Here is a 26,151-nt window from a genome sequence, read left to right on the forward strand (position 1 = left end):
TTCCTCACGGTACGACTCCACCAACAGCCCTGGCCTAGTTTCATTGGGGATCCAAATTTCCAAATTGCTAAAAGATTTCTTTATTCTCTGAGAGAAAAAAAAAATTAGTTAACATTATCATTATTTTTTTCTAGGTTACTGTGATCATAAAAATAGCTGAAGCTTTCAGCAGTTAATCTGCTACTTAACCAAGCGCTGGATTCAGAGACCTTGGAATTGCAGAAAATTTCATTCAGCACTTTGCTTGGCAGTGATAAAAACCTATATTAACCATACGCTTATTTCAACGTCTCTTTATTCTTGTTGAATAACTAAATAACAATTTATCTATACTAGTTTATTAATATCTATTTCTCTCTCCTCTTTTATTTAATATTTTTATATTTATTAATTACTATTTTACTCTTAAAAGGACATCACTTTAGTCAAGTATTATTTTAATTATTTTCTTCCTTTCTTTCCTCTCGGCAGCTATCTATTCTAAAGTATATTTTAGTCATTTGCTAAAATCTACTTTTTATATTACATCATGTGTAACAATATACCACTATATCAGTTTTTATAACCAGATATAATAATAGCTTAAGCCAAAATAAATTCTTTTGGTTAAACTAGTATGAAAATTGTTTTACAAGTGAACGCCTAAGTATTCCTTCCAAGAGTGGGCCAGACACAAGTACGAAACTGCTAATTATGTCAAACTGGCTCAGCATGTAAGAGAGATCATTTGAATTTCAAAGGATGAAATAGACAATCCCGTTTATCACATCTTGACAAGCAGTTGAGGAACTACGCACACAGCGGGCCAAATCGTAGAAAGATAATAAATATACATTATATGTACATTGAAAAGGAAAATAATGCTGTACATTTGGTGCCACAAAGGCCTTTTTTGCCAAGTATGGTGAAGATGGCAAACTATCCCAAGTTCTCATCATTCAGTTCTTCCATAAAGGCAGAAGCGGCATCCTCTAAAGTGGTCGTCTCACCTTATCACACAGCTTTAAGAAATCGCATGGACTGATTACTGCAATGAGTTAATTCAAAGAAACTTTGAAATAACACGACAAGAGGACCAGAAGGCCAGAGAAGCTGCTTTGAGGATAGCTGGGTTTTGGTATATTCTGGTAGAATAAGAAATTTATCAGCGATTAACAAATGCATATAACCTCAACATTTTCATGCTTCAAGGAGGGCATGGTTATCATATTTTTGGAACATAGGATTGTAACAGTAAGGTTAAGGTTGAAAATCAAATTTTACTGCTTCGGCCCAGTAAAATTATAAAGAGCTGATGTATTATCAGGCAATAAGGTGGTCTAAGGACCTTTACTTGGACAAAAAAGGGCAACAAGGCTACAACTTACCCAACAGCAGTTGCACTCCAAGAAGCAAGATTGTAGATGACTCTGCTTCCATCCCATGCCTTTCGAAGCATGCTCTTCTTCTTTGCAGCAAATGTTTTGCTAAGAGCTGGTCAAGCCACCAACAAAAGTTAGACATTGCAAATGACAGATTGTCATCGAGTATCAACATTGGAAAATCAAATAGAAAAAACTTATTTCATGTTCTCATCAGACCATATCAAATAACACACCTTGTTGGAGTTGATTGGGAGTTAATTCCTGCAAAAGAACAGTGCTAGCCATCAATAATCTATATATGCTGTAACACTTCTAACAGAAAAGTTGATAGACTATTTAAGGTATTGTCTAAAAAACAGTTGCCTTGCTACCTGTCACAAGCGAGAATCTCATGTAGATGCTGCCTAGGATCTCTTGGTCATCTACATTTTATACAGTGAACATCCTATACTATTAGCATAGACATAATTCCGTTGTTCGTGGTTTCATATATTACTTTTAGACCTCTAGTCACTTTTAATATGTTTGACCATCTTGGGATTCTTGGCCTCTAGACATCCATTTAGGCAACCTAAAATATTGCTCAAGAGAAATAGAAAGATCAGGATGAAGCCGCATAAAAATAAATTCCAAGTTTGACTTAAATTACTTGGAAGGAAATCCATGTATTTCCATTACTCTCAAGAAATGTGTGCAAACTATCTCATATGCCATTAGCAGTTCATATATTGCATTTTGTGTACACTAAACACACAACTAAATAGGGCAATATATTTAGGTGCAATGCTTCACCCATTATTTTGTAAACGAGACAGCAAGTGGATTTTAATACATAAAAAGGAATTTCTTGCAGAAAGGTATATAATGGTCATGAAAGTTAAATATTTAAAGATGCGATAAGCTTAAAGCACTGGATGAACATGATAAGTAACATCTTCATACTTTAGTTTGTTTTAGTGACAGTAGGTATGAAGCCATAAAGCTTGCCATGCCTTCCACAATGTCCTCTTCCCGGATGAGAACATAACCATCTTGGTCTGGCTCTTTTCCCCCTTCAAGATCCTTATCTTCCCCCAAGTCTGCTGCACTGATCATATTCCATGATGAATACCCATCTGCTACCCCATAAGCAATGGAGTCAGCATGTACTAATGCTATTGAGATAAAAATAAGATAAGATAAAAGGATTGCAATTATCCTTCAAAGATTGTAAAATTTATTCACCAAAGACTCTAATATTAGATAACACAGAAAAGTTTAGTTCCAGTATTAGAGCAATGACAAAACGAACTCATACCGTGGTTATTTTGAGAAATTGATGCATGCATGGTTCCAATTTTTTCAAGAAAGTTTGGTGATTCAACCTTAGACTTGAGAAGTTCACATAGCTGCACCAGAAGAGGAGGAGCTGTTCAGATTTTGAAATGGTTTTGAAGAGAATCTATGGGACATAAGCAGCATTATGATATCCTGCAGTCATGGAGTATTATAAATTGAAAATATAAACACAAAGTTCCCTTTCCAATGTTTCTTAACAGCATGAAACCAATACACCAAATTCAAGAAACGATCAATACTTTCACTTGCATGCTCACAAATAATGTCTTCTAATAAACTTGAACTTTATCGAAAGTCATCATAGTGAGAGAGATATTTGGAGAATCAAGAGGGAATGGACTGTCAGTTTACCACTGAGAGAATACTGATGGAAATAGAACGCTGAGATCCAAATGGAACCTATATATACATGGCAGCAAAGAAAAAGATAGGAAGGACTTAAAGAACATATCAACTAAAAGATAAATTATACAAGAAAAAAGGAAGAGTGAGGCCCTATTGTTAAAATTAAGGACCAGTGAGTTCTACTACAACAAACTTTCCAAAAAAGACGGAGACATTGTGCAAATTACTTAATGGAAGCAAAGTACGCAACTTAAATGTGGAACAGCTAACCTAGGTATAATAAATATGAAACATGAAAAGACTTTAATAGGTATATCTATGTATAAAGTTCAAGATTCGTAAGGAAAAATAAAACCTAAGATGTTTTATAGAAGATGGTAGTAGGACTCTTTCAAAACATTTCACCCTTCTTCTAATGATTCCATTATTCAAATGACCATGAAGTTAATACTTATCTATTCAAGACTCGTGCAAATCACTTTTCCTATAAATCTAAGTACGTCCAATAGAATACCTTTGTGTGATATATCTTTAGTTAAATTCATGTGGATGTAAAATCCACTACAAATTCCCCTTAATTTTCTCCGATAGGAAGAAAACGCAATCTTACTGTAAATCAAATATAACAGTCATGTTGATATAGAACAATTATACAATTGCATTGATGCAACTCCCCGAAAAACATAATTCTTTCTCTATCAAGACAGAATAATAATCCTTAGAATTAAATTACAATAAATAACTTCCAAATTCGACGTCTTAAGGTTCAGATCATAAACTAAATCGAAAAACTATTTAGGGATTCATCTCCTCACCTCATCCGTCTCGCGATCCGCCAAAGTTTGACTACAGAATTGCTCCTCCTCCTCCTCCTCATCTTTTCTCCCAACCTCTTCTCCCGCCTCGGAACCGGGATCGAGGTCGGCGTTCTCGATCATCTCCAGCGCTCGGCGGCACTGCTCGAGGACCGCCTCCAGCGTCTGCCGCCGCACGCGAATCTGATCCTCCGCCGTCCCTGACCGGCGGCGCTCCGCGCCGGGCGAGGCTGCGGCAGTGGCCGAGGACGAGGGTTCCGCATCCACCGCATCCATGACGCTGCCCTGCGGTAACCCTAACACAGAGGGTAATCTACGAAAGGAGGAAGATAATCGTTTCCCGGACGGTTCCCCGGTGACGTGGGTTTCTTTGCTTGTGTTTCTCGCTTTACGTTGACACTTTGATTTCCTATATATATATATATATTAGGGTTAAATGATTTTTTACCTTGATGTACATATATATATGATTTTTTTGTCCAGAATTATCGTAGGCGGCCTAAATTGTTAAACTGCCGCGTTTATAAATTCATTAAAATAAACATAAAATTATTACAATGCCTAAGTTCTCTCTTTTTTTTAATTAGTTTGTTAAGGATATTAAAATTTAGACCGGGATCCGTTTAAGTTAAGTAGAACGAAAATTCTAACAGTTTAGTTATAAATTTATGAACTGATTTAATATAACAAGTTTTACGTGAATAAAATAATTTATAAATAAATATAGAGGATAAAATATATTTAATCTTTTAAAGTGTATTTGGTTTGTGGGCTTGTAGCTTAATAGCTCTCTTTAAACGGAAATAAACTTGATTAGCGTATTTGCTCCGGTACATAATGAAAAATCTAATATATTTATATTTTGTTTCTTACGTCTAAGGCGACTCAATTATGTATTGCATTGAAACAAGTAACATAAATTTATATAGTACGTAAATAGAAGAACTTAATTTTGTCCTTGGAGCTTGGGCCTTAAATGGGCCAATTGTTTGAAGCTCAGTACAAAGACCAGCCCAGAATAATTATTTGGTCATGTACTCATGTGAATAATTTCGTAACGTCCAGGTCTAGTACGCTTCTTACTTCACATCTAACATAGTTTTAAGCTATAAAAATTAATGCGGTGATGAATGCATTAGTTGTTAGGGCTTGGTGAGAGCCAATCCATTTTCTAAGTGAAACTACGTGTCACTCTAATATTCGAAGGACAAGGCAAGATATCCTTGTCACTCAATCAGATAAAGGGCAAGGGCAAGGGCAAGGCATTATATGTTACAGTGTCTATGGAACACTTGTTATTTAGTTCTTGACCAGTAGGTAAAAAAGAAAACTCTTAGTGTTAAGCAAATTACAAAAGGATCCTTCAACTCACTGGTAGGGTGGTAGTTCACACCAATCTGGTTATATATATATATACATATAAAGCCCCATCAGGCCATCACTCTCCCACTCCACTCCACTCACAAACTTATTCCCTCCTTCCAACCTCATCATGGCATCCTCCTCTCTCCGCCGTCTCCTTCTCCTCCTCCTCGTCGTCTTCGTCTCCACTTCCCACTCTGCCGACCTTCCCATCTACCACTCCACCCACCACCCCTCCTCCAAGTCCGCCCTCGACTCCGTCCTTCTCCTCGCCCGCTCCGACCCCCTCCGCCTCGCCTTCCTCTCCTCCAAGCTCACCTCCGTCCCCATCGCCTCCGGCCAGCAGATCCTCCAGTCCCCCTCCTACGTCCTCCGAGCAGCCTTCGGCTCCCCTCCCCAGCCCTTCCTCCTCAGCCTCGACACCAGCTCCGATGCCGCCTGGCTCCCCTGCTCCCCTTGCAACCTCTGCCCCTCCTCCTCTCCTCTCTTCCTTCCCTCCTCCTCCTCATCCTACACCCCTCTCCAATGCACCTCTCCTCTCTGCAGCAACTTCAAAACCACCATATCCTGCAGTAGTAGTGCCAACTTAACTCCAACCCCATGCACGTACACCCAATCCTTCGCCGACTCCACCTTTACTGCTACTCTCTCCCAAGACTCTCTACGTCTATCCCCCGACGTGATAGGGAACTACACCTTCGGTTGCGTTAATTCCGTCTCCGGCCCGAGTAGTAACGTACCCAAGCAAGGCCTATTGGGCCTTGGCCGTGGGCCCATGTCTTTGTTATCCCAAACCGGAGATTTATACAAGGGCGTGTTCTCCTACTGCCTTCCGAGTTATAAATCGTACTACTTCTCCGGTTCACTCCGGCTCGGACCGGTTGGCCAACCCCGAAGCATTCGGTTCACCCCTCTGTTGAAGAACCCCCACCGGTCTTCCTTGTACTACGTGAACGTCACCGGGATCAGCGTCGGGAAGGTGCACGTGGCGGTCCCCGCCGGATCCTTCGCGTTCGACCCGGCCACCGGGGCGGGCACTGTGGTTGACTCCGGGACGGTCATCTCCAGATTCACCGCGCCGATTTACTCGGCGCTGCGCGACGAGTTCCGGAGGCAGGTCAACGCGTCGAGCGGGTACTCCTCACTTGGGGCGTTCGACACGTGCTTCAGCACCGATGAGGTGGCGACGGCGCCGAGAATAACGATCCACATGGACCGCCTCGATCTGGTGCTGCCCGTGGAGAACACTTTGATTCATAGCAGCGCGACGCCGCTCGCTTGCCTCGCCATGGCGGAGGCCCCGGCGAACGTCAACGCCGTGGTCAACGTCTTGGCTAGCCTGCAGCAGCAGAACCTGAGGGTGGTGCTCGACGTGGCTAATAGTAGGGTTGGGTTCGCACGGGAGCTGTGCAACTGAGCTGGGAGGGAGGGAGGATCTCAGCCTTTAATTCTGTGCCTGGGTGTGTTTTTAGTGTGATGTAGGTCACGGGTGGTGTGTAGTGATCAGTGATGTTTGGGATTCTGAAGGGTGTTGTTTGCTTATATGTATGTCGTCTCCCGATGTAATATCTATCCGGGGCTCATGGCAATCAAAACTTATGAGAAATTTGCATATAACACCCTCTTATTACGTACCGCATTCTTTTCATAAATTCATTTAATTTTCAAACAGAACATACTCATGATAATGTTGGGTCAAGTTAAAGCAAAACATAACTTCTGGTGCCTATTGCTTATTTTCTTGTAAAAGACGTATTGGTTCGCAAATCTTAGACAATGTAGGTGTTAGATCTACACGCAAGTCTGCTCAAACGTAGGATTCTGTATACAACTTCTCAAACAAATATATCTTTTTGTCATTCAAAAGCCCAAAGCTAGGCTAAACAAAATCCCAACTCTCCCCAGATTATAAGAATACTTAGGTCTAACTAAATTTTAGCCAATATATTAAGTCTCCTAACCTAAGCTTTAGGCTTTAGCTATTACTTTGAACTAAATATTCTTTGCTTTTTTAAACAACCATACTCTCAAGTCATCAATCAAATTAAAATAAACCATTGAATTAAGCTATCATCGTGGGCTTTCAAAAAAATAAAAGAATAAAAGAAAAGAAGATGAAGAAGAGGAAGAAGAAGAAGAAATTATGGTGGGGCCCCACAGTGGGACAGCACGGAGATATAGATTGGAAGCGTCCCTCACGTGCATTGCTACTCCTTCCATCTGTCTCGCTCGTTACTTCTCCCATCCATTTCCAGCTCCCTTCTTCTCTGTTCTTTTTTGTCCTCGTCTTCGTTCACGAGCTCAAGCTTCAGATTGAGCCTGCCAATTCCCAGCAACGAGTCACATGATTGCACGCGAGTCTCATATGGGCCACACCAGTCACCACACTGCGAGATGCATGTTATATGTTCAAAACTTTGGAAATATATACAGGATTAAAGCTTCTAGAGAAGAGAATATTAAACCAGATATTGTCACATCCCATTCATTACGTCTATTCCTTAGCTAGAAGCCTACAACATTAAACTTTCACCTCTTCTTGATTCACGGGATATAACAGAGCATGTTTAGCTTATATAGCTATATATCCTTTTTGTTTGGCGAGATATAGTTAAGGCTATGCAAACCTAAGCCTTGACCAATAACTAGACACATAACTTAAACCTTATATTAAGATAGCCAAACCCTGCAACTTGCTAAATAAAAGTTTACACGAAGATTATCTCAATATCCAAGTATAACACTGTTTTGCATTTGCATGTGTCGGTGCCTCGGTGGGGATGAACTGTATTATATATACATAAAAATTTGGACTATCTGGATCATAACAAACTATGCATACTATTATTATAAAAAGTATTAATATTCCATCTCATTTGTTTGAGTTAGCAAAAGGTACGTAATATGAGGCCAAATAGTGCATTAATTCAATGGGCTAGTTTTAAGAGTAATATGAGGCCAAATAGTGCATTAATTTGGACTATTTGGATGATTCCTTACTCTTAAAACTACAGAGTGAAGTCACGGGCCTCCTATTAATTAAAAAAAAGAAAAGAATTCCCTCGAAAAACGTGATGCCTATCTGGCAAAACTAATATATAATCATCTAGTTATTGGTGGTGATTTCTTGCACAAAGGCTAAGAAAATGGTTAAGATGCTTCTGTTTCAAACTTTTGTGGCACTTTTCCAGCAAATACCATAACGAATCACGTGTTGGTACTTCTCTCTTAAGTGGTATTTTGTCCTGTGTAATGATTTGCAATAATTCAAGAACAAAAAAGAAGTAATTGTACCAGTATAGCAGAGACGTGAGCAATCTTGTAGCAAGGTAGATTAGATGCTGAGAGATACGCTTACTTCAGGCAAGGTTCAACAGTGAAACCATTTCTTACTATGGAATATTCGAAATATTGGCCTGTTCCTTTGTCTGCAAAGTAGATGCTGAAACAATCTCGTAGCCAGTGCTTCTTTGCCTGCAAGAGCAATTGTATCACATCACATATAATTTCTCATGCAAAATAGTGATGAGCATTTTGTTGCAATTCAATGTAAACTCGAAATATTTGAACCTTTCATTATCTTGCTATTGATTGTTTCGACAGGAGCTAGCTATCATGATAATTAGCCATCATACCTGTTGCCTATGAGACCCGTTGGCTAAGAGAAATTGTCATACTTAACTGCTACATCATTTTAAAAGTATACAGCTTGCAAAAACAAACATATGCAGAAAAGAAAGAAATTCATGAACACTGTTAAGAATAGATTAACTAGAATAAGGAGGTGTGAGGAAAGACATTCCTCTGAAAAGTCCAGGAATAAATTAACTGTCCAGATAGCTAGAATTAAGTTCCAGACAATATAACCATCACTGAATTTGCAAGTATCCTCATGTCAACAAAAGATTTACTTTCTACTTAAAGTCTGGCAAGTGTAAGAAAAAAGTTCCCCTTACAACTTCTTGATTGTTAAGTGTCGGTTTCCTTCAAAATTTTGATTTGCCAGCACATGGTGATAAGCAATTACCAAAGTAAATATGAAAATGCCAAGAAAACCGGCAACTAAACCCAAGTCTTGATCGTCAATCATCTGCAAGGCAAATCAAAGCAATAAACGAATCAGATATGATCAGGCTGCAGCTGTACTGTGAAGAAGACAAAAGGACGACCCATCGATTTCTCACAATATGCGAAATTAAATATGCAGAACAGATTCAGGAAGAACTAATCTAGATATGCACATCTGGTTCAAGAGAAAGCTCAAAACTGGGAGATCTGTATAAGATGTTTGTGCTTGTTAACAAGCTGAAGCATCTAATTTCCAAGTTCACATACTGGGACTCAGTTTTCAAAGGTCAGCATCATACTTTGGAGGGGTTCAATGACACTCTCTTTACTTTTCACATTTTGTATTTCCAAATAATTTTGATGAAAATTCTCCTCTCAGTATGTGAAATTGGTTATCAATAGAAGTGAATTAGGTACTAATATCCCTTTCCTCTTTAGTTTTTCAAAACATAGTTTACCTCAGATTTAATACTTCAATGGCCACTGAGTTTATGGCTATCAGTACTTGTCAGAGACAAGCATAATCGGCGGGCATCTGAGATGCTCAAGATTGTGTTGATCAACACACTAATGAGGTATGAAGACTTAAAAGAAAAGGAGAAAAAAGAAAGAAAACATAACGACCTTCCTAGATAGTCAATTGTGCAATCCTAATACATTAGCTTTGTGAACAATCTTGAGAATTCAGCAAGCTACCAAATGCTTTCAAAATCATGCAGGTGAAAATCATCAAGTAAGCCAACACACTTGATCCAACCATGAATGCGAGTAGCCGCAAATCCAAAGTTTCACATGGTGAAATATGTGAGAGAAACTCAATCCACATACCTTAACGGCTACATGTCAGTGTGCAGCACAGAATACTGAACTAATGAACTTTAATCCAATCCCAGAGCATTTCTCATAAGACGGATAAAGGATTGCCACCCTACATTCCATCCTACCTCTCCTTATCTAGTACCTTGTCCGTGTTCTCAAAAATCCAATGTAGGTTCCTTTCTTCCCTAACTTTGACTTATAATTATATTATCCCAAGATAGATTGACACCTCCTATTCCCTTAGGGAACATCAATACAATAGATTGCGAAATGCATGGGAGATCAAATTTCAAGTTCATGATTCACAGACTGTAGAACAGTAGTTCTTAAGAAAGGGCACCACAACCACAAGATAGGAAATATATCCTATTAAAAGCATCAGTTTGCCATAAATCCCGATTTTGTTTTTTGGGTGCAATCCGTCTAGAAAATAATTTCTACATAACACATTCTATTAAAACCTCCAGATTTCTTCCAAATGTCTTTTTCTCCGGTGCAAACCCTCTTAGTAATTATCTCTACTAAGTGAAAACAAAAGAAGTTAAGAACTGCACCATTGATCAAGCAAATTAGAGATTTCCATCATCAGTGGTGTCGTGAGAAGGCATATACTAACAGTTGAGGCTCCGTTTAGAATCATGGTAAAACAGAAACAATTGTAATCTCGAATAGGAACTAGATACTCGCCAGTAACTCCATAATTTTGAATATAGTGCATTTGTGACAGCCTATCTCTTTACAAAACTCAACCAGGTAAAGCAGAGAGAGCAAATGAATCAATAGGCTACATGCATGGAAAGTATCCCATCATTCAAACGCATGGCTCTTGAACCTAGCTTAAACTCAAATGTCACTTTTTCCATCACATACTTGCTTAGATTAAAAAAAAAAGACCTCTTGTTGCTTGTGATACATAACATCTATATTTCCATCGTAAGTTAAACTGACAAAAAAACATATTTCCAGTAAAATACAAAAGCAAAATATTCTCTTGTGCCCCTGGTGGATAAAGTCTTTCGCTTTCTGGTCAATCATGCATCTTTCATGTATAATCTAAGCATAACAAAAGTACAAAAGTACAAAAATTTGATCTTCAAATCCAACATGATCTTGCTTTCACCTGTCGATAATACCCACTTACATGCTTCGTCAACAAATCCAGTAAATTAAATCAATTTTCTCAAAGCCTAAATCAGCAACATTTCCAGCAATTTATTGCGACGACAACTTTTGTTCCATATAATTTCGATTAAACAAGTAAAAACTTTGGAGGTCAAACCATATCTCCTCTCTACATAACCGAAGGCGGACGATCGATAAAGCACATCAGACTATAGAACGAGATCAAAAGGATGAAACCCTAGAGGCTTACCTTCGCGTGCTTTCGCCTCGCTCCCCGCTGGAACCTTCGTCTTGCCTCGCCTAGCCACGTTTCAAGAATTACTATGGTAGTAATACATACTTTTACATTTTAAACCTCTTACCCCTCAAGTTAATATTATTAATTAGATCCCATTGATTCAATATAATTACAGGGTTTCAGTTAAAAGGTATTAAGATTCGAATACTTTTTTCCAATTGTGCTTGTCACTCTATATCTAATCCATGCCTAAACCTAACAGAAACAAAAAGATATATTAGAAAAGAAAGCTCTAAGATATCTAAGCCCTGTTCCGTTTGATGATTCATATTAAATGAATTAGGCTCTCTTACTGTTTGGGTTCTTGAAGGCTCTATTGTGGTGAAATCTTTCTCCTTTTCCTCCAATTTATCGGGAAGTACTTTGAACTCTTCTATGGTTTAACCAGGCTACGAGTAAAACTTATAGTTTAGAATATTCTAATGTGATCGGTAGTTTGTATGATTCAACTTTTCTGTGGGTACTACTACATCATGGAGATTTGTAGTCTGGTTTATATATAGAACTTTCAATTATTTCTTATCACACAGTAGGTTTATTCTTAACTATAATTTTTTGATGCGATTACAATTTGATCGAGTCACCTAACAGAGGATATTATGTTTACTGAGTCGAACCCGCTTATATAGGTTTAGTAGTTGCTATTGTTGGCAGCATTCGAATACTCGAACACTAATTCAATCATACTAAAATTATTTTATTTAGAGGAAAGCTTAATTAATTTTAAGTTATTAAAATTAGTGTCTAATTAAATAAGTGGAGAACAACTACTTTTAGATCATTTAAAATTTTATTAATTTGCCTCTATCTCATCTCTCTTAATCTTATCTGTTACACGTCGTACACTACCATGGTCAATGCCCTCCTTCTTTCGTCTGTCATTTTCTCTAATATCGCAGGATCATCGTCTTCTTCGTCTTCCTTCCCTCAAGCTCTTAGATCCACTATTTCTATCGTTACCTTCCACCGATCGACCCTCCAACCTAGCCCATCATAGATAGAGACATACTACCTTCATATCAGAGCTCAAGTACCCCTATTCGTATCACTTTTCACGTGACAAAAAGATAATAGTGGAACACCACAGCCATTGGAAATTTCTATATCAAATCATGCAAGTTGCTAAACAAAAGATTACACGAAGATTAGCTCAATATCCGAGCTGGTATAAGACTGTTTAGCATGGGCCTCTAATTTGTGTCCTTACACATGTGTCGATGGGGATGAACTCTAATATTTATCCCTAAAAAGTTGGATCATCTGGATCATAATAAACTATTCATACAATCATAAGAGTAGTAATATTCAATCGCGTTTGTTTAAGTTAGCAAAAGATACGTCATATGGGGCCAAATAGTGCGTTATTTGATGCTAATCCTTAGGACGATTCCTTAGACGTGGACTAGAATTCCCTCTGAAAAACGTGACGCGTATATGGTAAAAGTAATATATCATGGTCTAATTATTCGTGGCAAGCTTGTACAAAGGCAAAGTATTAGGGTGCTTTGTTTTTAGGGTACTTTATAAATTATATTTTATATTTTATAATTCATATTTTGTCTTTGATAATTTTATAATTTTGTAATATAATTCTTATTTAACACTCTTAACGTCTCTCTGTCCCTTCTTTGATGACAATTTAAATATTTATAAATTATTCTATATATTATAACGAAATATTATTTGCTGGTATTATTTAAATTAACAGAAGGTGTTAAATAAAAATTAAAAAAATTATAGGTCGAGTTACAAAAACCTTCATCGAAACAGAGCATGAATCATAAAATAAATAAAATATAAAATATGATTAGTAAAATTCTTTTGCTTTTAACTTTTGTCTTATGGACCATATTTCGACTTACTGGAAGCCCTTCATTCATAAGTGTGAGAAATGGCTCTCTATTTTGGAACTTGGAAGGTCAAGACAAGCAAAGTCATTCTTTAAAAACTTAAAAAGCTATTAGAGAATAATAACTTTATATTCTATATTCTAATATTTCAAAGATTTATTGAAATCATCTCCCAGCCACCAGCCTTTCCTCACCTATTGATGCATTTTCCTTCCCTCAATAATATAATTGGGCCTGACACACCTTTTCTGAAAAATAATTAAATACAGGATAAATTGATGCAGAGGTATGGAAAGATTGAGAAAAAAGGTAACCAATCCAGTAAATGATTGAGTGACATAATACACCTACCACAAAATAGAATCTGATCTGAACTCTATCAGGAAGTTCAAAACTCAAAATGATGATTTAGAACAAACGAAATGAGTTCATAAGCTCAATATTATTCCATATGCATCTACTTCTTAAAGCATGAGAACGGAAACCATAGCAATGGCAACCAGAGCAAATGCAGGACCAACACCCCTGTAGGACGCCGGCGCACTGCTCGGGCTTGGCTGAGGGGCCGGCACAAGCGGCTGGTTCGGCCTGCCGGTTGGAGGAGGAGTTAGTTGCTGCGGCGGCTGCGCTGACGGTGGCAAATCAGACGGCGGCGCAGCGGGTGGCTCGCTTTTCGTGATGCGGATGTCGACTTTTTGTCCGGTTTGGCAGTGGCCGGGGAAGCCGCAGATGAAGAAGTGGTGGCCGCTAACCTTCATGGTAATGGAGTCGTTGCCGGACTTATAGACGGCGACCGGTGAGGAGGAGTTGCATGCCCGGTAGTCGTCCAGGCTCACTTGCAGCACGTTATGGAGCTTGTTGTTGTATTCAAACACTGCACCATGCACAAGATATATATATATATATATATATATATAGCACGGTAATAATACATATCACTAAGTTTATGCACCAAGAAAAAGAATAGGTAGATAGATGGAAAAAAGAAAGAAACCTTAAAAGAAATTTGAAAAGCAAATAACAAAGAAAAACTATTGAAGTTGAGACAAAGCCAAGCTTTACACTAAGCAACAACAAAAAGCCCTTCAAGGATCGGAAACACACACCTATTATATCTCCAACTTGGAAAGTTTTATCTGCAGCCCAAGCAGTGTAGTTGACATTCCCCTGATCCGTCCACCCCGCTGAATCCCCAACCTTATAAACTGCTCCATTAGAGAAGCCAACACCCACCAAGAAGATGAACAAAGTAAAGACCACCTTCTTCTCCATTGCAATACGAACACCAAAAACCAATGACTAGGGAAAAGAGGGGTAGACTATTTAGACTAACGTATATCCCTTTCTATTCTTCTGCTCCAAAATCTTATGCGCTGGAATGCTGCATTAATTCCTATTAATGAAATCCTTGTCAAATGCGTTGCACGCCATTATGGTTTCCATATCAAGCCACTCGAGGGGATATTGGTGGCAGTGCGACTTAGATGTGAGGCCAATCCAAGAATGATGGAAGAGATATCAACACATTGATGAGTTACTCTGGTGAAGATTTTCGTGCAATGCATCTAATTACTTTCTGGTTCAATTTATCATGGATTAAGATGCGCTCGAATCGTCGTATCTGAATTGTATCTTTTGAGTGATCTATATTGCTTCAATTGTGTTGGCGAAAGATAAGCTGCATTAATTGTTGTCGATTACTGACCTTATATACATTTCTGAACTATTGTTGTGAAGAGCAACTATAGACACACCGTAGAAATTGTTCCTCCCAAACATAGCTAAGCCAAAGTACACCTCGTTTGGATTATATTTTAACGTTATAAAAAGTACTCGACATTTGCCAAGATTTATTTTCTGGGTGCGCGTTTTTATATTTATGAAAGATATTCTTCGGTTTACTAGACAGAGCAGGAAGGTATATACGAGACAATATTACTATATGCAACAACATATATATTTTTATCCTCATTTGATAACTTTTAATGCACTATAATGCGATCAGTCAGTGATCAATAGCAGAGACCAATGATCAGAGCACCGATGAAAGAAACACTTCACACCACCACATACTTAGTAATGTATCAATTCTATGGCTGTACTCCATTGCTGCCATTAGCCCTCTTATATCCCTGCTTCTCGTCAGCATGATCACCGTCCATGAACCTCTTCCAGAACCAGTGCTGCTTCCACACCCTCTCCGTCATCTCCTCGATCGGCACGTTCTTCGTCTCCGGAAGCAAGAAGAGCACGAAAAGTGACATCACGACCACCCATGAGGCGAAGAAGGCGAAGATCGCATACTTGAGATGGCACAGCATGGAGAGGAACGCCTGAGCGATGACGAAGGTGAAGAGCAAGTTGGTGCAGACGGTGACGCTCTGCCCGGCCGAGCGCGTCTCCAAGGGGAACGTCTCGCTGGGAATGAGCCATCCGAGGGGGCCCCACGACCACGCGAAGGAGGAGACGAAGGTGCAGATCATGACGACGACGAGGATGGCGTAGCCATGGCTGAGGTTGTCAGAGTGGTCGGTGACCTTGATGCCGAGCACGATGGCGATCACCACCTGTGCGAGGAACATCTGCACGCCGGCCTCCAGGAGGAGGATACGGCGTCCCAACCGGTCGACGGAGTAGATGGAGACCAGCGTGGAGAGCACGTTCACTGCCCCAGTAATCACCGCGGAGTAGAGGGACGCGTCACTCTTGAAGCCGAGCGTGTTGAAGAGCACCGGCGCGTAGAACATGATCGCGTTGATCCCAGTGAACTGCTGGAAGATCTGCATCCAGAAAGCAAGCAAAACACATACGGTTGTTATTTCACGAATTAACCTGCTGGCTTCCCTGATTGTTTATCAACGTAATAGTCAAACAGTCAAACACACACCTGGAGGAGGATTGCGATGACGAGCTGGGGTCGGTTGCGGCGGAGGAGCAGGTTGCGGAAAGGGTGCTTGACCTGCTGGGCGGCGTGGCTGGCCTCGAGGATCTCATTGAACTCGGGCTCGATGTTGTCGACGCCGCGGATCTTCCGGAGCACAGCTTTCCCTTCCTCAAGGCGGCCCCGCTCGATGAGGCTGTTCGGGGTATCCACGACGATTAACGCCCCGACGGTGAGGAGAACCGCCGGAATCATGGCAAGAGACAGCGATAGCCGCCAACCCCATGGGTGGATCCTGTTTTATAAAATATGTATCAATTAATTACGTAACATAAACGATTAGAACAAAATTGTTGGTGATCAGATGTGTACTTGGAAGTTCCATAATTGACGAGGTTGGCGAAGAGGATGCCAATGGTGACATTGAGCTGAAACAAGATGTTAAGACCTCCACGGATTCTGGTCGGTGCTATCTCCGAGAGGAACAGAGGAACAGCCTGCAATACGTATAGTTGCCAGCAATTGCTTTAGGTGTATACTATTTTTCCAAAATTTACATAGGTAATTAGACATTATGATAGCACTTTAGTTCACTATTAACTCTCTCTTTATCCGGAAGCTTTTAAACTGGGTCTTCCTCAGTTACTCTACCTAAACCAAACTATATATAATGGCATCTGTTTGACTATACGACCATTGGAGACGTTACAAAGAATAGAAGTTCTTTTAATGGTCTTTGTAAGAAAAGACAAGCCGAATGAAGCCAAAGCATTCAAGCAGGGTATATGGACAAAATCATTTGAAAAATAGAAACACTTGAAATAAAAGCTAGCTACACCTGCCACATGGTATGTAGCTCCTATTGCAGTCAAATAAGCCGACACGAAAACTTATTATAGTTAGTATTTTCCAATATTTCCTTCTGGAGATTCCTTCCGGAAATTAAATTTGGTCGTTTCTGACTAAGGTAAAGTCCCATCCACATCCATCAAGGTGCACAAGTCTCATACGGGTCTTTGTTCTATAGTCTCCACACCTTTTACTTAATTCAATTAATTGAAAAATGCCAGTCATGGCCACATTGGTCTTACCTGGTTAGCAAAACCAACACCACAACCGAGAAGAATCCTGCCCACAATTAGCATTTCAAGATTCTGTGCAGCCCCATTGAAGATGACGCCGACGATGAAAAATATGCCGGCGATGAGCATCGTGAGCCTGCGGCCGAGGTTGCGCGTGGTGTAGGATGCGAAGAAGGTCGCGGTGAGGCCAGCGAGGTACAGGGAGGAGGTGAACAATTGTAGCCCCTGGTTGTCATACTTGCAGTAGTTGCTATCTATTTCCTCGTGCTTCCGGCGATACACCTCGGGGAAGAACTTCTTGAGGAAATCGTCCATTGATGTCACACCACCTTTCACATATTAATTGCTCACCATTAGACTAACGGGTATCTCATCTTACATGGATAAAAGATTCTTGTATAGTAAATAATGCTATACTATTTTCCAATTCCACTTTAATTAGTTTGAACGCTACAAGCAAACATGTTCAGCTCTTCTACTTGTCAAAGAAGATGGCTAATGAGAAAGTGCTTTCGCGAAAATGACGAAACGACTAATACGCTAACGTCAACAAAGTCAGGAAGATGACACATTGATTAATTATTTGCTAACTTAAAGTCTTGTAGACCTAATGCTCAAATAATGCTCACTGCCATGTGAGGTCATGGAAAAAAAAATCCATACGGAAGATGCCAATGATTCAACTACTCATAGTGATTATTTTTCATGATAACAGTCTAATATCTTCGACATAATTGACAAGAATATATACTGTTATACCACCATTTTCCATAAAGAATGAAGAATAAGTCACACAAAGATTAGGATCGAGGAGATTGAAGTCTCGAAATTATTACCTGAGATGCCAACATCATATCCAAACATCAACCCTCCGGTGGCTGCCAAGATGCACGAAATAATCACTATCGGCGTGATCTTCGCCTCGAACTGGGTGCCCGCCGGAGCCGCCACCGAGAACCCTCCGGCCGGCATCTCGACAGATCTAAGATGAAGGCCTAACGCAACGAGGATTATCCGCTATCTCGATCTTGAAACAAGAGGAATAGAGGCAGGAGAAGAGAGTGGTACGTACTCCAATATTTATAAAGGACTGGGGCTGGAGATGGAGAAATTTCAAACCATTGAGATCACCGTGGCCAGTCAAACAACGGCTCTAATTAAGCGATCATTTTGGGAGAGCTACAGCGGTAGTCATTGTATCGTTGTCCTTCCTTCTTTTTTCCCACTCATCTTTCTTCCTTTTTGTCTTTATGTCATTGGTTAGCACGACGTCGATGTACACCTCTTCTCATTTGTTATCCATTCTTGTGAGTGAGGTGCCCATTGACTATAAACATAAACTAAGGCGTCTGCAGCACGTGGTGTAGAATTTCACCAGTTTGAAGATTCTGTGCGTATCGTTAGGCCAGGTGTACATATAGTTGACTCACTGTTTGCTGAGCAGTAGGAGAACGGGAGAGACTACTAAGAGTTCATCCACGTTTATCAATTGGATTGGTGCAAATTAAGTCCCCTTTTCACATTGTTCGTCCAAGGGCATGGATTTTATAAGAACAGAATGTAGAAGTTTCCTTCGACTTAGACGTGGCTTGAATTACTCTATCAAATTCTTAGAGATTCACACAGTCTATGTTATAGTGGATCTGCTGTCCAAGTGTGAACATATCTTTCTGGCTCCTAAAACTTTATGCGGCCTGGGTTATACGATACGAAACAACACTGGCAACTTTATTGACGTAGTGTTTTCCGGCTCACTTAGGATAAGCTTCAAGAGTCAAAGAGTAAGTAGAGTAAAATTTTCCTGCAACCTCGTGTGCATAAAGGATCAAGTGCCGTGTGCTTATCGAACTGATAGGGAGTGAGACTTTAGGGGGGCTGGGGGGAGGAAAGATAACGAATTCGTTCTCTTAACTCCAAATATCTTCTGGTACTTGTAACCTTAGTACAGGTGGAATTAATATATAGTAGATGAATACTTCCCTACGATTTTTTTTTAATTTTTTTTAATTTTTTGGTGATGTGCAAGATTAGAAGTCAGGACGTGAGCATTGATCTGATTATCTAAAGCTAACAACTACTATACCTTCTCAAAGTCAGAGATTTTATCCCTCATTTTCTGGACTATGAAAATTTGAGTATTAATTATATGTACATGTGGATTTAGTTTTATATCGAAAATGGAGTAAAATGTGAAATGATTTATATATACTCTTTGGCCCACTTAATGATTAGATTTCAAGATTCATGCCAAATACTATTTAATTAGAAAGTGGATATATAAATAGATTTATATGCAATACCATAGGAGATTTTACTTGATTTTCTTGATACGATATGTGGACGATATTTTGTTTGTATATTACATTTGACTGGACAGTTTCTATCTAAAAACTTTTAAATAAAATGTGTGTGTGTATGTGTGGATTTCTTTTAGAATTGTAGTGATTTATATAAATATTAATTACATATTGTAGTGATTGGACAGTTTCTCTCTAAGAACTTTATGCAGATTTGAACATCGAATTCAACAATCCTTGAGGAGGAGGAGGAGGAAAACAGAAAGAAAGAAAGAAAAAGAATTTATCAATCATCTTGGCCGCATGTACAATCCTAATATCAGTTTCGATATATTGTGGTTTTGGATTCAACATAGTTACCAATCGTATGGGTGCTGCATTCCACGTTAATTTTTACGCAACGGTTTGTCGTACATCATCCTCGAAGGTGGTCTCATCACCATCCATGAACCTCTTCCAGTACCAATGCTTCTTCCACACCCTCTCCGTCATCTCTACGATCGGCACGTTCTTCGTCTCCGGGAGAAAGAAGAGCACGAAGAGCGACATCACGATCACACACCCGGCGAAGAAGGCGAGGACCCCATACTTGAGGTGGCACAACGTAGAGAGGAACGCCTGGGCGACGACGAAGGTGCAGAGCAAGTTGACGCAGACGGCCACGCTCTGCCCGGCGGACCGCGTCTCCAACGGGAAAATCTCGCTAGGGATGAGCCATCCGAGCGGGCCCCACGACCACGCGAATGCGGCGACGAAGATGCACGCCATGACCAGGACGAGGACGGCGTATCCTTGGTTGATTTTGTCGGAGTTGTCGGTGATCTTGACGCCGAACACGACGGTGATCACCACCAGGGAGAGGAACATCTGCAACCCGGCCTCCAGGAGGAGGAGCCGGCGGCCCACCCAGTCGATGAAGTAGGTCGAGACCAGCGTCGAGAGCACGTTCACCATCCCGGTGATCAGCGCGGAGTAGAGGGCGGCGTCGCTCTTGAAGCCGACCAACCTGAAGAGCACCGGCGTGTAGAACATGATCATGTTTATGCCAGTGCACTGCTGGAACATCTGCATCCAAATTGCGAAGCATAATGTACAATCCCATTGCACAATTCCAATGCACAATTCCATCTCATAATGTACCTGGAGAAGGATGGCAATGATAAGCGGGGGGCGATTGCGACGGAGGAGGAGGTTGCAGAAAGGGTGCTTGACCCGATGAGAGACGCGGCTGGCCTCGATGAGTTGGTTGAGCTCGAACTCGATGTCGTCGGTGCCGCGCATCTTCTTGAGCACGGCCTTGCCTTCGTTGAGGTGGCCACGTTCGATGAGGCTGTTGGGGGTGTCGACGACGAATAACCCCCCGAGAGTAACGAGGATTGCCGGTATGCCGGCGAGAGAGAATGGCAACCGCCAACCCCATGGATGAAGCCTGTTTTGTATACAATTGTCATGCTATAGATGTGGTGGAATTAATCATTGGGCTCTACTACGGACTGCATTGAAAGAAATCAAAAGGAGTCGTGGGAAGTGTGCCTGGAGGTGCCATAAGTGGCGAGGTTGGCAAAGAGGATACCAACGGTGATATTAAGCTGAAACAAGATGTTGAGACCACGGATTCTGGTCGGTGCTATCTCCGAGAGGAACACAGGAACAGCCTGCAATATGCACAGTTGCCAACAACTTCAACTACTTGATTTATTTCTTTGATTTTTTTTTTAATACATAAAAGATTCAATTCTATTATTTTGATTTTACAAAGTAGAAATTACCGAAGACTTAATTCAAACTTGATTCGAGCTTTATTCAGTGGCTCAAAATAGATTCGAATTAAATCTATTCAATTCAAACTTGACACTTAAACTAATTTCAAACCAAGCTTTATCAAGACTATATTACACCCCTAATTAAACTAACGTAGTAGTTGTTTCAACACTCATTTATGTTATATTCTCATTTCAAGAAAAATGTAGGCAAGAAATGAGAGAATTTAGCTAGCAGTCATTTATTAACCAATCAAACTTTGCATCAATCATGGCAAGATAGTACTCTTTCTTACTTGATTAGAAAAACCAACACCACAGCCGAGAAGAATCCTGCCCACAATTAGCATTGCAAGATTCTGTGCAGCCCCACTGAAGATGACCCCGAGGATGAAGAATATGCCGGCGATGAGCATTGTCACCCTCCGGCCGAGTTTGCGTGTGGTGTAGGATGCAAAGAAGGTCGCCGTGAGGCCGGCGAGGAACAGGGAAGAGGTGAACAATTGTAAACCTTGGTTGTCAAATTTGCAGTAGTTGTTATCAACTTTCTCCTGCTTCCGGCGATACACCTTAGGGAAGAACTTGATAAGGAAATCGTCCATTGATGTCACATCACCTTTCACAATTTTATTGATCATCATTAGACTAAAAAGTATCTTTCGCATGGATATAAAGTGTTCTTGTATAGTACTAATGCTATTTAATTTCCTCCAGTGGCCTTAACCACGTCTGTTGGCAATCTTTTTTTATTTATTTTGGTATACATTTGTGACTTTAATGCTACAAGCGATATTCATTATGTGAAGTCTAACACCGGTCGAGTCGAAAGGATTCTCACAATTAAATAACAATATAGAACGCGTACATAAGATACTAAGATCCTTATAGAAAACCATCCAACTATAAGAAATAATAAATAAATCTACTGTATAAGATATAAGGTACAGTGACCCTAAATTATCCCAAATTGATTAATTCTAATTCAAGGCTAATATCCATTTATACAAAGTAACACAACACGTACAACAAATTATGAGAAACTCTCTCTTATTGTCTTTTATTGTTGTAATGTATTGGCTCCTTATGAATATTTTATAGAGCAGCCTGTTAGTGTTTCATACTCATCTTGCAGAATAGGTGTATCTCATGCACTCTTTGTATCGTTTGAGCGTTCACTATATAACTCTTTGTACGCTATCATATTTCTTTTATGAAACTTTGATACATTTACAATGAACTCTCCTAACGTCCATAGATTTCTATTTGCCAAGATCTAGAACTAACATTTTCAATCAAACTAAAACGCTTTGTAAGAAGATCTAATACAACATCAATGTTAATTAATCGTCTTGGCTCAAGCTCGGCTCAAATAAGCTCTTGTTATATGAATACATTACATATAATATTTTCACATCTGATTCTTTCCAACGGTGAGATGCTTTGGATCAATTGGTCATGTGGATCGAATTGAGCTCGAAAGTGAGCCAAGCTGAGCTGAAGGCACAGTTTACCCAGAAAGAACAATACTGATTGAATACCTCCTAGTTTTACCGACAGCTATTAGAACTTTGTTTTGGCAGAGACACAAATATAAAAGCAAATAAACTTGTAGTTATGTGCTTGGACTACACTTCTATCGAGACAGTACGTGATCAACTTAATTTTAATGATAACGAGAAGAATCGACCAAAATATCCTCTCTTATACTACTTTCTCCGCAAAGAAAGAAGAATAAGTGACAATTTGATACCATGTTTCCTCTCTCTATATATACAATAAAACAATGTTTCTCAGATCGATATATAGTAATTCTATAAGAAGAAGAAAAGCTTCTCTTTTATGTACCTGAGATTCCAATATCATATCCAAACATCAAACCCCCGGTGGCTGCCATGATGCACGAAGTTATCACTGTTGGCGTGAGCTCCGCCTCGAATTGGGTGTCAGCCGGCGGAGCTGCCGTCGAGAACTGTCCGATCTGCATCTCGACGGATCGAAGGAATGGATAGTTGAAGGACTTAATATTAATTGCGGCCAAATTATATATCTCCGTCGATCTTAGAACATGAGAAGGAGTGACTAACTAAGAGGTAGAGGAACCAAGGAGAATAGAGTAATGGCGTGTTCCAACATTTTGAAAGCATGGAGGACGAGACAAGTTCAAACCGTGGAAGGATATGCTGAAATCACCTTGGTGGTCTCCGTTGATTTTTTTTCAAAGCTACCACTTTAATTAATTAAATTTAATCTTGCCATGAATTGACTAAATCGTGATGTGCCATGGATTTTATATATTCTTCTCAATTATTTTTGCCGTCGTGTCTGTGTGTGGACATTAATATCAACTTCATCTAGAGTCTAAACTAAATGGTTGTGTGGATTATTTAATACTTTTAAGATTCTGTGAATGGTATCAGGCCAGGTTTTGGCTCGCTATTTGTTGAGGGAGACTGGTAAGAGCTCACAAATATCAATTCGGAACTACACAAGATGCTCCCTGTGTTATTCTTAGTATTATTATTATTAGTATTAGTATTATCTATTTATTTATTATTATTATTTTCACATTGTGAGTGAAAGGATGAGGATTCTATAAGAGCTAGCTAACTCTTGCAGTAAATATTATTTTTAGAATTTGTATAAATTACATTTTTATTTTATTTATTTTGTGATTCGCATTTCGTCTTCGAAGATTTTATAATCCGATCTTTCATTTTCTCTTATAATTATTATTTAACACACTGATGTTATTTTAACTAACTAATATATACTAAATTATTAAAGTACCTCTTTAATTTTTTCTTATTTTTTATATCTCTTTATCATCTTCTCCACCTATCTTTTCCACCGTCGTTGTCGCCGCCACCAATACCTTTCTTTATCTTACTCCCTCCTCCCCTCCTTCTCATCCTTTTCTTCTTCTTTTCTTTTTTGGGAAGAGAAAAATAAGATGAAGAAGACATAAGCAATTTAAGTGTTTATAAATTATTTTATATATTATAATAAAATATCTTTTTAGTACCATCTAAGTTAACTCAGGATGTTAAATAAGGATTATAGGAGAAAAAAAGTCTGATTAAAAAATTTTCAAAGATAAGTGTGAATCACAAAATAGGTAAAATGTAGAACGTGGTTTATAATAATTCCTATTATTTTTCATTGACATAAATAAAAAAGGCAGAAAAGTTTAGCAAAATTTAGATTAATCAAAAAATTTAAACGAATGATAATTTTTATATGTTCAAATCCAATAGATACAACCTATGATATAGTGAATCCGTCGTCCAAGTGAACTAATCTTTTGGGTGCAAAATATTTTGCAACTTTGCTTGATAGTTCAAAACTAATCAGTATTATTGTAACGTTATTCGCTTGGGATAACCTTCATGGCTATGTAGGGTTATAACTTTACGAACGAGGGTATTTGATTAGTTGAGATAAAGGGAGTTATTCGGAATAAATCTCCTTTTATCCTAGAAATATCTTGTCAAACGTGGAATAAAAAATTCGGATAAATTCTAGTTATCTGGATATATTTTAATATCCCAGCTTTCCAAATTATTGAATTGCCTTTCTCTAAATATAATTTTAAATATTATAATATGACCTGACTATTAGAGTGCGACTATAATACAGTAACTTATATATTAGAATATGTTTATAGTGACAATGTATTCATATATGGAATGTTCATTGCTATGTTATTTATAATTATATTTATATTATGTAAATTACGTTGGATTACATTAAATTATTGTTTAGCCTAGAAATTATAAAAATTGTCATAATAGAAAGACAAATTACAATTTATATTAGGTTTTAACCTTATTTTCTATCTTTCTCCAAAATATAAAAAATAACATCATTTTGATTATTTTTATCTCCCTATCAGGACTATCAAATTTATTATAATCTTTATTTTTATATTTAACACTTATTTTTCTTTTTCCATCCAAACACTTAATAAAAAATTAAAAAATATATATATATTCTTTATCTTCTTATTTTATCTCAATTTTTATTTTTCCTAAATTCCGCAGTCAAATATGATGAGCTTATCAATTTGATAGGAAATAGTGGGACCAAAGAGAAAGAAACCAGACAAGTCTTTGTTCCCTCTCGAAATATCTATCATTACTAATAAACTTAAGATATATGGAATTGGAGATAAATATTTTCCAAATATCTTGCAAATAGATCTTAAGCGATACGCAAGGATAGAAGTCAGGATGAGAACGATTTAGAACTTGAGAACTACCTTCTTAGTAAGGAAGGATCATTAAACTGGCAGCCAGTTATCCCTCGTTTTCTATTGGATTTTAGTGAGAAAGATATAAATGAAGGAGACAAAATTTCTTGGCTTGTGATTTTGCTTTGATCAGGTCGAGCTTTCCGGTAACTGTGGATGGACGGAGATTGACTTCCAGCGGAAAAGTTCCAGCACAAAGATTGACTGGAAAAGTCTCTGCAAGATTGATTCAAAAATGGTGGTGGAAAAGAGACATATTCTTGAACTTGTTGGCAAATATGGTTGCTTGTTTGAACGGCTAAACAAATTAATTGACTTGGTTTCCACTTGTGATAGAAAGTGATGCATGCCATTGGCAACTGGGGAAACATGCATGAATTAAATACCAACTAGCTAATGCCAAAGAGATCGAACTCAAATATTAGTCCAGAGATGTGGCTTCCTATTGGTGTCATCGATCTCTAGGTGCAAATTGACTGCATCAGTGTAAATGAAATGGTT

At 38.9% G+C, this 26,151-nt stretch overlaps 5 protein-coding genes across 6 annotated transcripts; 1 reads left to right on the forward strand and 4 right to left on the reverse strand.

Annotated features, from left to right (window-relative positions):
• Window positions 1–714: 714 nt before the first annotated feature.
• Window positions 715–4,246, reverse strand: LOC140778137 (uncharacterized). Its single transcript, XM_073122702.1, has 6 exons — window positions 3,863–4,246; window positions 2,662–2,752; window positions 2,307–2,479; window positions 1,598–1,625; window positions 1,368–1,473; window positions 715–1,124 (listed from the first exon to the last, which is right to left on the reverse strand). Exons 1-6 carry the CDS (start codon window positions 4,136–4,138, stop codon window positions 1,043–1,045), a joined length of 756 nt encoding a protein of 251 aa, XP_072978803.1. The 5' UTR covers window positions 4,139–4,246; the 3' UTR covers window positions 715–1,042.
• A 1,038-nt stretch (window positions 4,247–5,284) lies between these two features.
• Window positions 5,285–6,841, forward strand: LOC140777117 (aspartyl protease 25). The gene has a single exon (XM_073121024.1). It carries the CDS (start codon window positions 5,355–5,357, stop codon window positions 6,639–6,641), a length of 1,287 nt encoding a protein of 428 aa, XP_072977125.1. The 5' UTR covers window positions 5,285–5,354; the 3' UTR covers window positions 6,642–6,841.
• A 432-nt stretch (window positions 6,842–7,273) lies between these two features.
• LOC140779155 (uncharacterized) lies at window positions 7,274–11,527 on the reverse strand. Of its 2 annotated transcripts, none has more exons than XR_012107287.1 (4): window positions 11,484–11,527; window positions 9,181–9,314; window positions 8,519–8,698; window positions 7,274–7,611 (listed from the first exon to the last, which is right to left on the reverse strand). XR_012107287.1 is itself a non-coding variant. In XM_073124138.1 (4 exons), the coding sequence occupies exons 2-4, from the start codon at window positions 9,312–9,314 to the stop codon at window positions 7,533–7,535; spliced, it is 294 nt and encodes a 97-aa protein (XP_072980239.1). In that variant the 5' UTR covers window positions 11,484–11,527; the 3' UTR covers window positions 7,274–7,532. The 2 variants fall into 2 exon arrangements, 1 of the variants encoding a protein (XP_072980239.1); XM_073124138.1 differs by having other exon boundaries at window positions 8,618–8,698.
• Window positions 11,528–15,324: 3,797 nt separating this feature from the next.
• LOC140778461 (sugar transport protein MST4) lies at window positions 15,325–18,403 on the reverse strand. The gene is made up of 5 exons (XM_073123187.1): window positions 18,181–18,403; window positions 17,354–17,673; window positions 16,635–16,759; window positions 16,269–16,557; window positions 15,325–16,161 (listed from the first exon to the last, which is right to left on the reverse strand). Exons 1-5 carry the CDS (start codon window positions 18,314–18,316, stop codon window positions 15,472–15,474), a joined length of 1,560 nt encoding a protein of 519 aa, XP_072979288.1. The 5' UTR covers window positions 18,317–18,403; the 3' UTR covers window positions 15,325–15,471.
• Window positions 18,404–19,768: 1,365 nt separating this feature from the next.
• On the reverse strand, window positions 19,769–23,591 carry LOC140779865 (sugar transport protein MST4-like). The gene is made up of 5 exons (XM_073125167.1): window positions 23,247–23,591; window positions 21,698–22,017; window positions 21,175–21,296; window positions 20,782–21,070; window positions 19,769–20,706 (listed from the first exon to the last, which is right to left on the reverse strand). Exons 1-5 carry the CDS (start codon window positions 23,383–23,385, stop codon window positions 20,035–20,037), a joined length of 1,542 nt encoding a protein of 513 aa, XP_072981268.1. The 5' UTR covers window positions 23,386–23,591; the 3' UTR covers window positions 19,769–20,034.
• Window positions 23,592–26,151: the final 2,560 nt, after the last annotated feature.

Source organism: Typha angustifolia, chromosome 15 (genome assembly GCF_048772165.1).
Source record: "Typha angustifolia cultivar Huaian chromosome 15, ASM4877216v1, whole genome shotgun sequence".
Lineage (NCBI taxonomy): Eukaryota > Viridiplantae > Streptophyta > Magnoliopsida > Poales > Typhaceae > Typha > Typha angustifolia.

Coding starts and splice junctions, on each gene's coding strand:
- LOC140778137 (XM_073122702.1), bottom strand. CDS start 4,138: ATGGATGCGGTGGATGCGGAACCCTCGTCCTCGGCCACTGCCGCAGCC. Junction 2,480..2,661: donor AATTTCTCAAAATAACCACG/GTATGAGTTCGT, acceptor ATGGGGTAGCAG/ATGGGTATTCATCATGGAAT. Junction 1,125..1,367: donor TGGAGTGCAACTGCTGTTGG/GTAAGTTGTAGC, acceptor TTATTCTACCAG/AATATACCAAAACCCAGCTA.
- LOC140777117 (XM_073121024.1), top strand. CDS start 5,355: ATGGCATCCTCCTCTCTCCGCCGTCTCCTTCTCCTCCTCCTCGTCGTC.
- LOC140779155 (XM_073124138.1), bottom strand. CDS start 9,314: ATGATTGACGATCAAGACTTGGGTTTAGTTGCCGGTTTTCTTGGCATT. Junction 8,699..9,180: donor CACTTAACAATCAAGAAGTT/GTAAGGGGAACT, acceptor TTGCTCTTGCAG/GCAAAGAAGCACTGGCTACG. Junction 7,612..8,617: donor AATATTTCGAATATTCCATA/GTAAGAAATGGT, acceptor TGCATCTCGCAG/TGTGGTGACTGGTGTGGCCC.
- LOC140778461 (XM_073123187.1), bottom strand. CDS start 18,316: ATGCCGGCCGGAGGGTTCTCGGTGGCGGCTCCGGCGGGCACCCAGTTC. Junction 16,558..16,634: donor GTCAATTATGGAACTTCCAA/GTACACATCTGA, acceptor TTTATAAAACAG/GATCCACCCATGGGGTTGGC. Junction 16,162..16,268: donor TCATCGCAATCCTCCTCCAG/GTGTGTGTTTGA, acceptor TTCTGGATGCAG/ATCTTCCAGCAGTTCACTGG.
- LOC140779865 (XM_073125167.1), bottom strand. CDS start 23,385: ATGCAGATCGGACAGTTCTCGACGGCAGCTCCGCCGGCTGACACCCAA. Junction 21,297..21,697: donor GTGTTGGTTTTTCTAATCAA/GTAAGAAAGAGT, acceptor TGCATATTGCAG/GCTGTTCCTGTGTTCCTCTC. Junction 21,071..21,174: donor GCCACTTATGGCACCTCCAG/GCACACTTCCCA, acceptor TATACAAAACAG/GCTTCATCCATGGGGTTGGC.